Below are 11524 nucleotides of genomic sequence, written 5' to 3' on the forward strand. Positions count from 1 at the left end.
ATATATATATATATATATATATATATATATATATATATATATATATATATAATTTCTATTTAACAAACTTGTCGTCCCATCGCTTTTATGACCGCTTATTGAAATAGAGCTCCTGTTGCTTCCTAGACCATCTCCAATCCAACTACTAAAAATGATGGGTCCATTGAGCACAAAAAAATTATTTTAAATATTATAATAGTAATAAAATAATATATGTATTTATAAAAATTCAATAATATACATATAAAATTATAAAAACTTAATAGTATATTAATATTTGATTTATAGAAGTCAACTTTATTGACCTCTATTTTTTAGTGTTTTAGTGGTGAGTTGAAGATGAAAACAACTTCATTTTTGTGTTTTTAATGTTGGGTTGGAAACAAAAACACTTCCATTGATTTACAGCGTGCAAATCATGCCACAGTCTTATTGATTTCTTTCTTATGAACTCTCACATGTTAGTTCACATATACGAAATCATGTAAAGAAGGGTTCCATAAACAGTAAAGAACTCAAACAAGAGAAGAGATTATATCCGTTGTGATCAGTTTGTCGATGGTTGCATAACAACATAGTAGTCAATGATCCCTTTTTTCATCTACTCGATTTTTTGACCTAATTTCAATCTCTTTTTTAATTCAAAGATAAAGATTATAGGGGATTTTTCAATGCTTAAGTATTCAGTACTAACTTCTTAAATGATTTGGCAGTAGTTAAATTCTTACAGATCTGTTTCTCCTACTTAGTATACTATACTTTTTAATCCAACTGATCATCGCCTTTTTTCCTTCTTTCTAAATGTTCAATAAACCGTTCAATATTCCTTGGTACGCTAACGACAGTCCATTTTTCTTCCCTCCACCATGCCCCTAGCTATTAACCCAATAACAAATTGGGCTTTTTGTGTTATAAACATGTTACATGGCTAACATACTCTTTGGCATATAAGCTCTTTTATCAGATGGTATTATTTAAAAAAAAATTATCGGTCTTTTTTTTTATTAACCTGGATATCCAACCCGCTATGCGAGCCGATTAATTTCAGGGCGACCACCTGCTTTGTAGATAGTCCGGAGTCACCGCATTTGAATCTCCGTGGCCACAAGGGATTTTTATTCCTCCTTGGGATTTGAACCTGAGACCTCCAGGTACTTTGAACCAAGCTCAAACCAATCAGGCACCACCCTTGGCTTTTTATCGGTCTTTATCATTAGGTCTGGCGATATATCTCATAATCTAACCTCTATAGAAACCAAATATTTCAACCTCATCAAAAGTGATGCGTGTGTGTGGCTGGCACCTACTATCAAGAGTAGTCCCTATTTCAAACTAATTACAATTTTGGTCATTATGGTTGCTATTCTTTTTCAATGTTGGTCCTTCTTGAAGTTTAGTCCATTATCTCCTATTAAATGGTAACCCCATTCAAGGGCAAAATTGTCCAACTCCTTTAGTCTTTAACACATCAATACACAATCATTTTTCTTCGACGAGCCCTCCTCTTCCGGTCATCTTCTCCGACCAACTACCACCACCATCTTCTCCGACAAACAGTCCCTTTCCAATCATCTTCACTAGCCAATCCTCGTCTTCCGGTCATCTTCTCCGACCAACCCTCCCCTTTGATTATCTTCTCCGCCCAACAGATTGAAAGAAACCCCAAAACCAAAAACGAAAAAACCTGTAAATGGAACAGATCGAAAAGACCTAATGACCAAAATTGAAATCAAGTGGCAACCACAATGACCAAATTATAATTAGTTTGAAATAAGGACCACTTTTGATAGTAGGTGGCAACCATAAGGACCAAAATTGTAATTTACTATATATATATATATATATATATGTAGAGAGAGAGATATAGAGAAAAAATTGAGATATTTATGAAAATGAAGAGTTCATGTATTATGATCCATATATTTATGAAAGATCATTATATTTATTAATTATGATTAATGATTCATATTAGGACACAATTGAGATATTGATTTATATACTTTGTATGAATCACATTGTTTCTATTTAAAACTATTTACACACACACACACACACATATATATATATATATATAACTATTTACACACACACACATATATATATAAAGAGAGAGAGAGAAGAGCATTCAAATACAAATCTCATCAATTTATACAAACCATACAAACTAATAATAACCAATCATATAAATTAATTTGTTTTTCTTTATTTTTAATTTATAAGGGCATTATGGTCTTTTGAGATTACAACAGTTATGTTTGGTAAGTATTTAATACTAATATATAAGTTTGGTAATTCTTTAATTCTATATAAATGTAGATTATATCTTGATTAGCTAGCACATTTTTAGTAAATATTTAATTGATTTATCCATTAAATATGTTGATACAAATTACCATCTTTGAAAAATGTACAATAATTGTTGATTAAAAAATATTTTTTATATTTCATCATTTATTAAAATATCCCCCCTTTTATAATTTCTAGGTAACTATATTTCATCATTAACAGTTTAATTTTGTCCAATTCCATAGTTTCATTTTGTTTCATCATTAACAGTTTTATTTTGTTTCATCGTTAACACTTCTAAATAGCTCATTGTTCCATCATTAACAGTTTCTAGTGTCCAATAAAACATGTTTACAGAATTGAACACCAAAAAGAAGATTTCAATAATCACAATAGTTTACATTTGTTCCCGTTTTGCCTTTTGTTGAAAATAATAATAATTTATTTTCCTTTATTTTTTTATTTTACTAAAATAACTTGTTTTAATCGTGGCCTTTAATCATGAAAATGGATGGATCTAATTGGTTTGCAAAGTTTGTATAAAAAGCATAGTTTGCAAAGTAAATCTCCTCTCTCTCTCTCTCTCTCTCTCTCTCTCTCTATATATATATATATATATACACACACACATACATACATACATACATACATACTTGTAGAGGGAGGTTTCGTTAACCTCAATTTCACGGAGAACTAGTGAACCACCAAGAATATACCATGTGTATATATTGGACGGGAAGTTTTTACAACATTCACCATAAATACAAGATTTATGATAAATGTCTCATTCATATTCATTATGAATATAGACATACGACACGCTCTTAATGGTTCCCCGATTTCCTATAACGATATACAAACAAATAGCATGTTATCATTTCAAAAGCTAGATTACTATTCCAACATCACAACTAAAGAATCTAACTTTTTACATGTTGATTCCTTGTTGTATATTCCCAAAGGGGACAAAATTAAAAATAAAAACAAATAATAAAATAAGAAAAAAAATAATAAAATAAAAATAACAAGAAAGGTTTCATCTCCCAAGCAAAAGTCACACCCACATGAAAATTTCATTATATCCCCCAACTTTCTTCTCACACCATATCATCTTTAATCACCTTTCAAAAACTTCGGTCGTCAAACGATCGGAATCGGTTCTCGGTTTCCGGGGTTCACTTTAAACGATCTCTATGTTAGCCTTTGCCTTTCGAGATGACTTCGATGAAGAGGATGACTTCGGGGAGCATGTGGATTTAGACTTTCTACGCCTTTGTTTTTTGGGTATATTCGGAAGGTCTATGGGTGGTAGATCGTTTATTGTATCATCCGTATGTCGTCTTCCCATTGCTTCTCCAAAATCTACTTGCATATAATCATAATAAGAATTTGATTTCGGATCTCATTTACTTGACGTTATAAGAAAATCCAATAATACGACACAAAATGAAAAATAGCAACATCAAGTCCGTAACGATCATTGTGCTAAATTAAAAGGGGGTTTTCCTTAAATTCGCGAAACAAGCCCAACCACTGAAACTAAAAATAAATAAGACCAAACCAACTCAGATATGACCTCTACCTAAAAGAGCTGATACCCTTTGACTTGTGCAAGAGTGTGAGTGAACACGTAGTGAAAGCAAAGAATAACACGAAGTGATATAAAATGGAAAAAGTAACGAGTAGATGCCCAAAAACATACGAAAGGTAAAGGAAAACTTACGGAGGAAGTAAAGCAAAACACAACCCTAGTCTAAACTAGCATCCCTCTACCACCGCAGACCATCCATAGTCTAAAGCCTAAACCCGAGTCTAAACTTACCAAAGGATCGTTGGCTCATCGGTATCTAGGTTACCAATAGTCGAGCCTCCCACAAGATTAAGAGTTCAAACTTCAAGAAAGATGAAAAGTATGTGAATATTTGTCTCGTGCATGTATATATATACATATAGACTTGGGATCACGTGAGACCAGATTGTTTTCGCGAGACATGTAAGACAACTTTTTTACACTTGAAACTTCACGGCAAAACACTGTGAAGGTAACCTTCATAGTGTTTTTCTGTGAAGGTTCGGGTTCTTTTTACCTTCACCGCGTTTTCCAGTGAAGTTTCAAGTGGAAAAAAGTTGTCTCACGTGTCTCACAAAAACAGTCTGGTCTCACGTGAACCCAACCCCTCTCTCTCTCTTCTCTCTCTCTCTCTCTCTCTCTCTCTCTATATATATATATATATATATATATATATTTTACTTATTAGTGGAAACATACATCATATAAAAGAACCCTCATCTAAAACCATCAACTAATTCATTGTGAACCAAAAAAACACAATCTTGGATTCATAAAAAACCAAAAAAATGAATAAAAATTGTTGCTTTCAAGAAATTATTTGCATATATAATGTGTATGTGTACATGTGTTCTAAAAGCACAAAAGGGTCTTGTGACATATAAAGCCAAATCACTTTCATTATCCATAAGCCAAGAATCTTTGGTGAACACCAATTTGCAAGAGAGTACAAGTCACCTTTTCAAAGGTACAAGTCATAATTGCAATGGTACAAGACAATCTAAATTATTATAGACAAAGTAAGGGACAAAATCTATCTTTATTTCAAGAAAATTTTCCAAACCCGTGAAATGCCCCACAGTTGCCCCTAAATCAATCACCAACCCACATGCTATCTTTATTTTTTTCCCAAGTACCATGAAATAAAATCAAATATTTCTTGTCGATTCACATTTAATACGTTATTTGTCGGTTTGAGATCTTCTACAACCGTGATATTGATATGTTCGCTTAAGTTATGTGATCGTTCTAGCATAGGTTCCCACAACTTTTTGTTCAAAGCCGACTACTTTCTATCTTTTTGTTAGCTGATTCTATAGGACCCTGAAGTTAACAGCCCAAGAAAATCCCTAATGCGACCTATCAAAAAGAGACTCAAACTGGCGACCTATCAGAAAGAGACCTGAGGTCTAGTCTTTATTTTTCGGTTAAGCTTGCCCCCAAGGTTAAAGCCCGATTACTTCAAGTCATAAAAATGGCTCTACCCTAAAAACCCATAAAGATTTTATACAAAAACAAATAAATTTCGACCAAAAATAGAATCCATAAGCTAAAAGATGGAAATCAAAATGATATCTTCAATCATGTAATAATTATGAAAACAAAATAAATATTCATAAATAGAGCTTTAAGACTCTTCGATTCGAATTATTGTATTTGATCTTTGTTGTAAATCAATTATCATCGTCTCTAAAATGCAAATAACACTACTTCACAATAACGTTCGAACTATTATCTCTTCGTGTGAGTATTTTTACACTTCGACAACTTATTAGAGATCGAATTTACTTTTGGATTATAGTTTGATCTATCGATTTCTTTTTTATAACGATGATTAATTTATAACGAAAATTCGATAATTTATAAAATGAATCGCCAATAAAATACCTTGAGATGACCATGTGGACAGAGCAGAACCAGAATTACCAATGGAAGTTGCTGCAAAATCTGGAGCTGTCTTGAATTCATTCATCTGAAAGTTTTCAAGAAAAAAAAATGTTAAATTTCAAGAAAAAGATGATGATTTCATATTGGGTTTGAAGGAAAGTTGAAGAATTACCCAAGAAGGAGCACTGCCTGAGGATCCATCCCAACCAATATGAGCAACATGTTTAACATCAGTTGGATAACCAATCTCCATCTCACGTTCCTTCATAACTATAATCACAAAATTCACAATCTGAATGAAGAAAAAAGAACCCTAATTTTGGGTTTAGAAATTGAAACAAGAAAGAGGGATTACCAAAGATTTGGGAGATGAACTTGAAACCTTTAAACACCCCTTTGATTTTGGTTCCCATGGCTGAAGAAATTCAGGGGAATCTTCAAAACCCCTTGTGGAAAACGAACTAACAAACGGATACTACCACAAAACTCAAAGAAATACGACTCCTTCGCCTGTCAAAAAAACACCAAGCATTTCATCAAACAGTTGGTGCGCAATCCATTATTCCAATCACTAGTTCCATCCAACATCAAAACCCAAAAACAAAAAAGACAAAATCATTACCTTCTCTTCACTGGAAATCGAAATTCAACCAACAATCTGATTCTTGTCTTTGAGTTTCACAATCCACATCCTTTTTCGTCTCCCTTCAAGTCTCCATATGTTCGTGTGCATAAAACTGAACCCAATCGACGAAATTCGAAGAGTGGGAGGAAATCAAGAACAAAAGATGCGAAATTTGGGGAAAAAAAGAGAGACCCTTTTGACAAAAGGTAGGGTAAAATCAAAGAGTAGGTTGGGTTTATGTATATGAAGAATATTGTGGAAGCAAGAAAGAGGAGAAGAGAAGAGAAAAAGGGGAGCAAAGATGGAGAACCACAAAGATCTCCCACAAGAAGGGTGAGGTGTGGCTTTAGAAGACATGGACAGGTCATAATAATGCACTATTACTTACAAAAAGAAATGAGTGTGTTTTTCTTCTTTTTTATGATTTGATATGTTCGGTTCCATTTTCGGTTTTAAATTTTACAAAAATATTACTTCACGGGTTGTCGGTTTTTTAAAATGTCGGTTCTTGATTCGGTTCCGTTTCATCTAGTTTCAAAGCTAGAACGAAATCCGTATTTTAGTTTTTTAGAAAGACAGGTAAGAAGTGGCTGAACAGGTATGATATCGGATTTGTTACGGTCATCAGTTCGGCTTTTCACATATAAAGTCTTGTTAGATTAGTCGATGTGTGTGCAAAACTGGAGTGGGAGTTCGGTTTCAGAACTAGAACGAAACCCATTTTTTCATCTTTTTAAAACTTGAAAACAATGTCATTTTAGGGGCTGTTTGGCAATTGCTGAATGGTTTGATGCAGAATGATTAAGAGACTCTCATGATATATTGTAAAATAAAATATAATTGTTTGGTAATTATGTACAATGAAATTAGGGCTCTTAATGGTTAAGGGAGATCCATGATACAAAATCATTCAGAGGGTTTTAGAGCCATTAAGATGCAGACTTTTTTTTTTGCCAAGCAATATTCACCTCTTAACGATTCAGATGTTGCCTCTTAATGGAACTATTAAAAGGTAAACAAACAACCCTTAGTTTTATGTAGAAAGACAGGTAAGGAGTGGCTTAACTGGTATAATATTGGATTTGTTTCCCTGTGGTCATTGTTTCGAGTCCCTAAAGGTCGCTAGAGGTTTGTTCGGCTACTAACTTTCAGAGTCTCGTGAGATTACTCGATGTGTGTGCAAACTGGTGTGAAAACCCGTGATTATAAAAAAAAGGTGGTGATGATGATGATGGAGAAACAGACATTCTGGTTTTTTGTGATAATTGGTGGTACAGATTTTAAAGTAAAACATATACGTCTGATATTAACAGGTATTTTGGTTTAAATGGTTGAACACTATGTGCAAGAGTTTGTTCATCCATTTAATGAAGTTTTATACCCGTTCGTATTAAATTAGACAATCTCGCATTAAAGTAAAAAACTAGAATAAGAAGAGACGAGAACTTGTAAAACGTTGTATTTAGACATAATTAGTGTAAAGATAGAATAACGAAACTAAGGAAATATGAAAATCAACAAACCATAAACCTAAATACGTGTATTCATTACCAATACAAAAACAGACAGTCGTACAAGCCCATACTCGTATACAGATTTTGAGATATCCATTTATAATCCTGGTCCCATTTAGAAAAGAATAATTCTTTTAGAAATGATCAATAAACTGATATAATAATATCAGGTAAAATTCAACAAAATATCACCAATTTTGTTTTCTTTCAAATTTTCAAAAACATAAAGCTAAACCGCAAGGGTGGTCTTTGATTGGTTTGAGCTTAGGTTTCAAAGGCCAAAAGCGCCTGACCAAGGATCAAATCCAAGGAGGAATAAAAATCTCTTTGTGGCCATGGGGATTCAAATACGGAAACTTCAGGCTACCCGCAAAGCAGATGGTCATCTTGAAATTAGTCAGCTCACATAGTGGGTTTGATATTCAAGTTAATAAAAAAAAACATAAAACTTCTAATTTAAAATATCTAGCAACCAAATTCATGTTTTCTGAAATACGAATAAAAGCAAAGTTGGTTTTATGAATACAAGTTATTTAATACTCCAAACTCTTAGAGCGGAATCCATTTTCGGTGGAATATGAGTCGAAACAATAACAAGAATATTTCTAGTTTCATAATCCCTGGAGGACTTAACCTAACACCTTACGGCACGAGCTGACGACAGCTATCCACCACCTAAATCTCGGAGTAAATGGGCTTCTAAATGCGGTATATGGCATGGGTTACTTCAGCACCGTAGTGCCTGGAACTCGAACATTGGCTCGGGACTACTTCAGCGCCATAACGCATGGTACTCGAACATTGGCTATATACTTGAAAGTGGATAAGATTGCATATATAAAAGGATAAAAATCTTATATCCTAAATTTTTACGTCTCATTTTTGTCCATTAATCACGTAAATACACATAATCAAATACTAGAAGGGTACTCGCGCAATGCAACGAGATACATCTTGATTTTAATATTTTATTTTATTCTTTATCTCAGTCGATGTTATAGTATAGTCTTGCGTGATTTTGAAAAAAACGATGATGCTTTTATTTTTGAATAAAATATAAATTTAAAGATATCATAAAAATTTGACAGAAATATATTGATATTAATATCAAATTAACTATTTAAAATTTCTCATTTTTTTGTGTAATTTTTTAATTCAATTTTTTTATTATAATTTAATTTAAGTTTAATAGCGAAGTAATTTATATTTGGTTTAATAATATAATTTTCTTATAAAGATAACAATTAATTATTTTATTAGAACTCGATAATTATCCTAATTATATTTTAAACTTTTTATATTTTAAAATGAGATGTTTGTTCTCTATTTGATTATGTTTATCTGCAGTGAGTTATACGAATTCAAACATTGAGCTTTAATAAGTTGTACTTATGCATAATTTACTTGTAATCTTGAATTTTAAGTAATATGCATCAATATACAGTACTTTATGCATAAAAATGATTTTTGAGAGTTTTTATCAAATGCTTTATAATATAGTATAGATATAACGTGAATTTTAAAATTAAATAAATTTAAAATATATAAAAATATATCATATCTTAATTTATCCTAAAATACAATTTATATATATAATAAATTAGAAAAAGGAAGGTTGTATGTGAAATCTCAACCGTCAATAAAACATATTAATTTATATTGGAATTTTATTTTAATAACTGTTTATATTTATTTTATAATTAAAATTTAGATATGATTCATTATCCAAAAATAGAATTAAAATTAAAATTAAAATTAATTTAATAATAATTTTGAGATATTCACGTGCTGAAGTGTCACAAAAAAAAAAACCAATTTTTTTTTAAAAAATAATAATTTATTTAGTTGAGGTCACGTCTATTAAAGGTTTGAATTCTTAAAATGTTACGTATGCATCATGCAACTTGGCCAATTTTTTATTTATAAACCTTGTTGCATATATATATGCTAGTTCCACTGTTTTATAAAATAAGATTTAACGATGATATATGTTACACTTGGTCTTTACATATTAATACAATTTAAATAAATAAGAGTTATGGTTCCAATTACAGACKATCGMTGAAAAAAATTGTATGACAGTTTAAAATCTAATATATTTAAAATCCAACATATTTAAACGACTCCACAAATGTGTTCGATTTAYACCAAGAGCAAAGAACCAAGAAACTTGAGTTTTAAGATAAACACTCAAAACCAATAAAGAAAACTACAAATTTGACAGATCATAAGCCATGAAAAAACCAAAAAAGATGTGTTTTAGAATGAAATTTCAACTGCTTACCATTTTTCTTGTCCAGAAACTCAACTTAAAGTTGAATTAATACATGTATATATATATTTCAAAAAAACCCAAGAACATATTAATTCAGAACATATTATACAGTGCAATTTGGACAACTTAACCCCAAAATATATACTATATATATGTATAAATAAATAACTATAAAAGTATAAATCGTATATATTANCAGTATATATAACATATAATAATATAATTAAGTCAAAAACTATTCAATATTGGACTCATTTTGAAGGTATTAACGAGACGATTATAATGGTGTAACTTGTTAAAATAAAAATGTATTTTTTAAACATGTTTTAATTGATATACGATTATGATATTAATTTGATAAAAGTTTAAAATGAAATATTTAAAAGTAAAGGACGTAAAATAAATTAATTAACTAATTATAAGTGTATAAAGTGTAAATTTAAAATTATAATTTTAAAAAAACTGGTTGTGAGAGGGTGAGTGTATGTGAGAAGATGAGGGGGTGAAAAGATGAAAAAGTGATATAAAGAGTATTTTGGTCATTTAGTATTTTAAGACTTTAAGACTTTTGTTAAATTTGCTTTATAAGATAGTATATATATATATATATATACACACACACACACTAATGGTGTACCTGCACGATGCAGCTTGGGTGAATCACAATTCTGAAACATTAGTTTAGCTTTGAATCGTGAGTTTGTATGATTATTTTACAAGTCAACTGATATATAAATTTGAAGGCTAATATGGTGTTTTAGTAAGATCGATTGGGAAAATAATTACACGCATGTTGAGTTTCTAAACCCATATAAAGTTGAAGGGTTGGGGTAGGGTACATGCAGGATCTGAAACCCTTTTTGATATTGTTGTTTCAAATTTCAGTTTACTTCAAGAGAAAGAAAAACTTTGAATTTGAATTCAGGTTTAAAATAGGAAACAAGCAAAGTTTCAAACAATTTTATGAAGACCAAACATACATTTTTCATGTAAATATGGCTTACTTAAATCTGAAACTTTGACCAAACAAATGGTATGTTTTAAACATTTGTACACTATGCATAATAGTTTGTACTTAAAAGATTTTTAAATCTCTTGCATAAATTGATAGTACTTTATGTTTTGAGACTTTTGGTCTAAATGCATATTAATGTAGTATAGGTATATATATATATATAGTTACTAGGAGGGTATTCATGAAATGCAATGAGATATATCTCGATTTTAATGTTTCGTTTTATTTTTTTTGATTTTTGTCGATATTATAATATAGATTTATGTGGTTTTGAGCAAATAATAATGTTTTTTTTAAATATAAATTTGAAGATATCACAAAAATTAAAATATATATATATATATATATATAT

The 11524-nt window shown here is 30.7% G+C and overlaps 1 protein-coding gene across 1 annotated transcript; it reads right to left on the minus strand.

Annotated features, from left to right (window-relative positions):
• Positions 1 to 3140: 3140 nt before the first annotated feature.
• Positions 3141 to 6691, minus strand: LOC112522890 (CRIB domain-containing protein RIC10-like). Its single transcript, XM_025132216.1, has 5 exons — positions 6366 to 6691; positions 6099 to 6253; positions 5916 to 6013; positions 5744 to 5828; positions 3141 to 3648 (listed from the first exon to the last, which is right to left on the minus strand). The coding sequence occupies exons 2-5, from the start codon at positions 6154 to 6156 to the stop codon at positions 3467 to 3469; spliced, it is 423 nt and encodes a 140-aa protein (XP_024987984.1). The 5' UTR covers positions 6157 to 6253; positions 6366 to 6691; the 3' UTR covers positions 3141 to 3466.
• Between the last annotated feature and the right edge of the window lie 4833 nt (positions 6692 to 11524).

The sequence above is a fragment of the Cynara cardunculus genome (assembly GCF_001531365.2).
Source record: "Cynara cardunculus var. scolymus isolate 2C chromosome LG 12, CcrdV1, whole genome shotgun sequence".
Lineage (NCBI taxonomy): Eukaryota > Viridiplantae > Streptophyta > Magnoliopsida > Asterales > Asteraceae > Cynara > Cynara cardunculus.

Coding starts and splice junctions, on each gene's coding strand:
- LOC112522890 (XM_025132216.1), bottom strand. CDS start 6,156: ATGGGAACCAAAATCAAAGGGGTGTTTAAAGGTTTCAAGTTCATCTCC. Junction 5,829..5,915: donor CAGGCAGTGCTCCTTCTTGG/GTAATTCTTCAA, acceptor GAAAACTTTCAG/ATGAATGAATTCAAGACAGC. Junction 3,649..5,743: donor GTCCACATGGTCATCTCAAG/GTATTTTATTGG, acceptor ATATGCAAGTAG/ATTTTGGAGAAGCAATGGGA.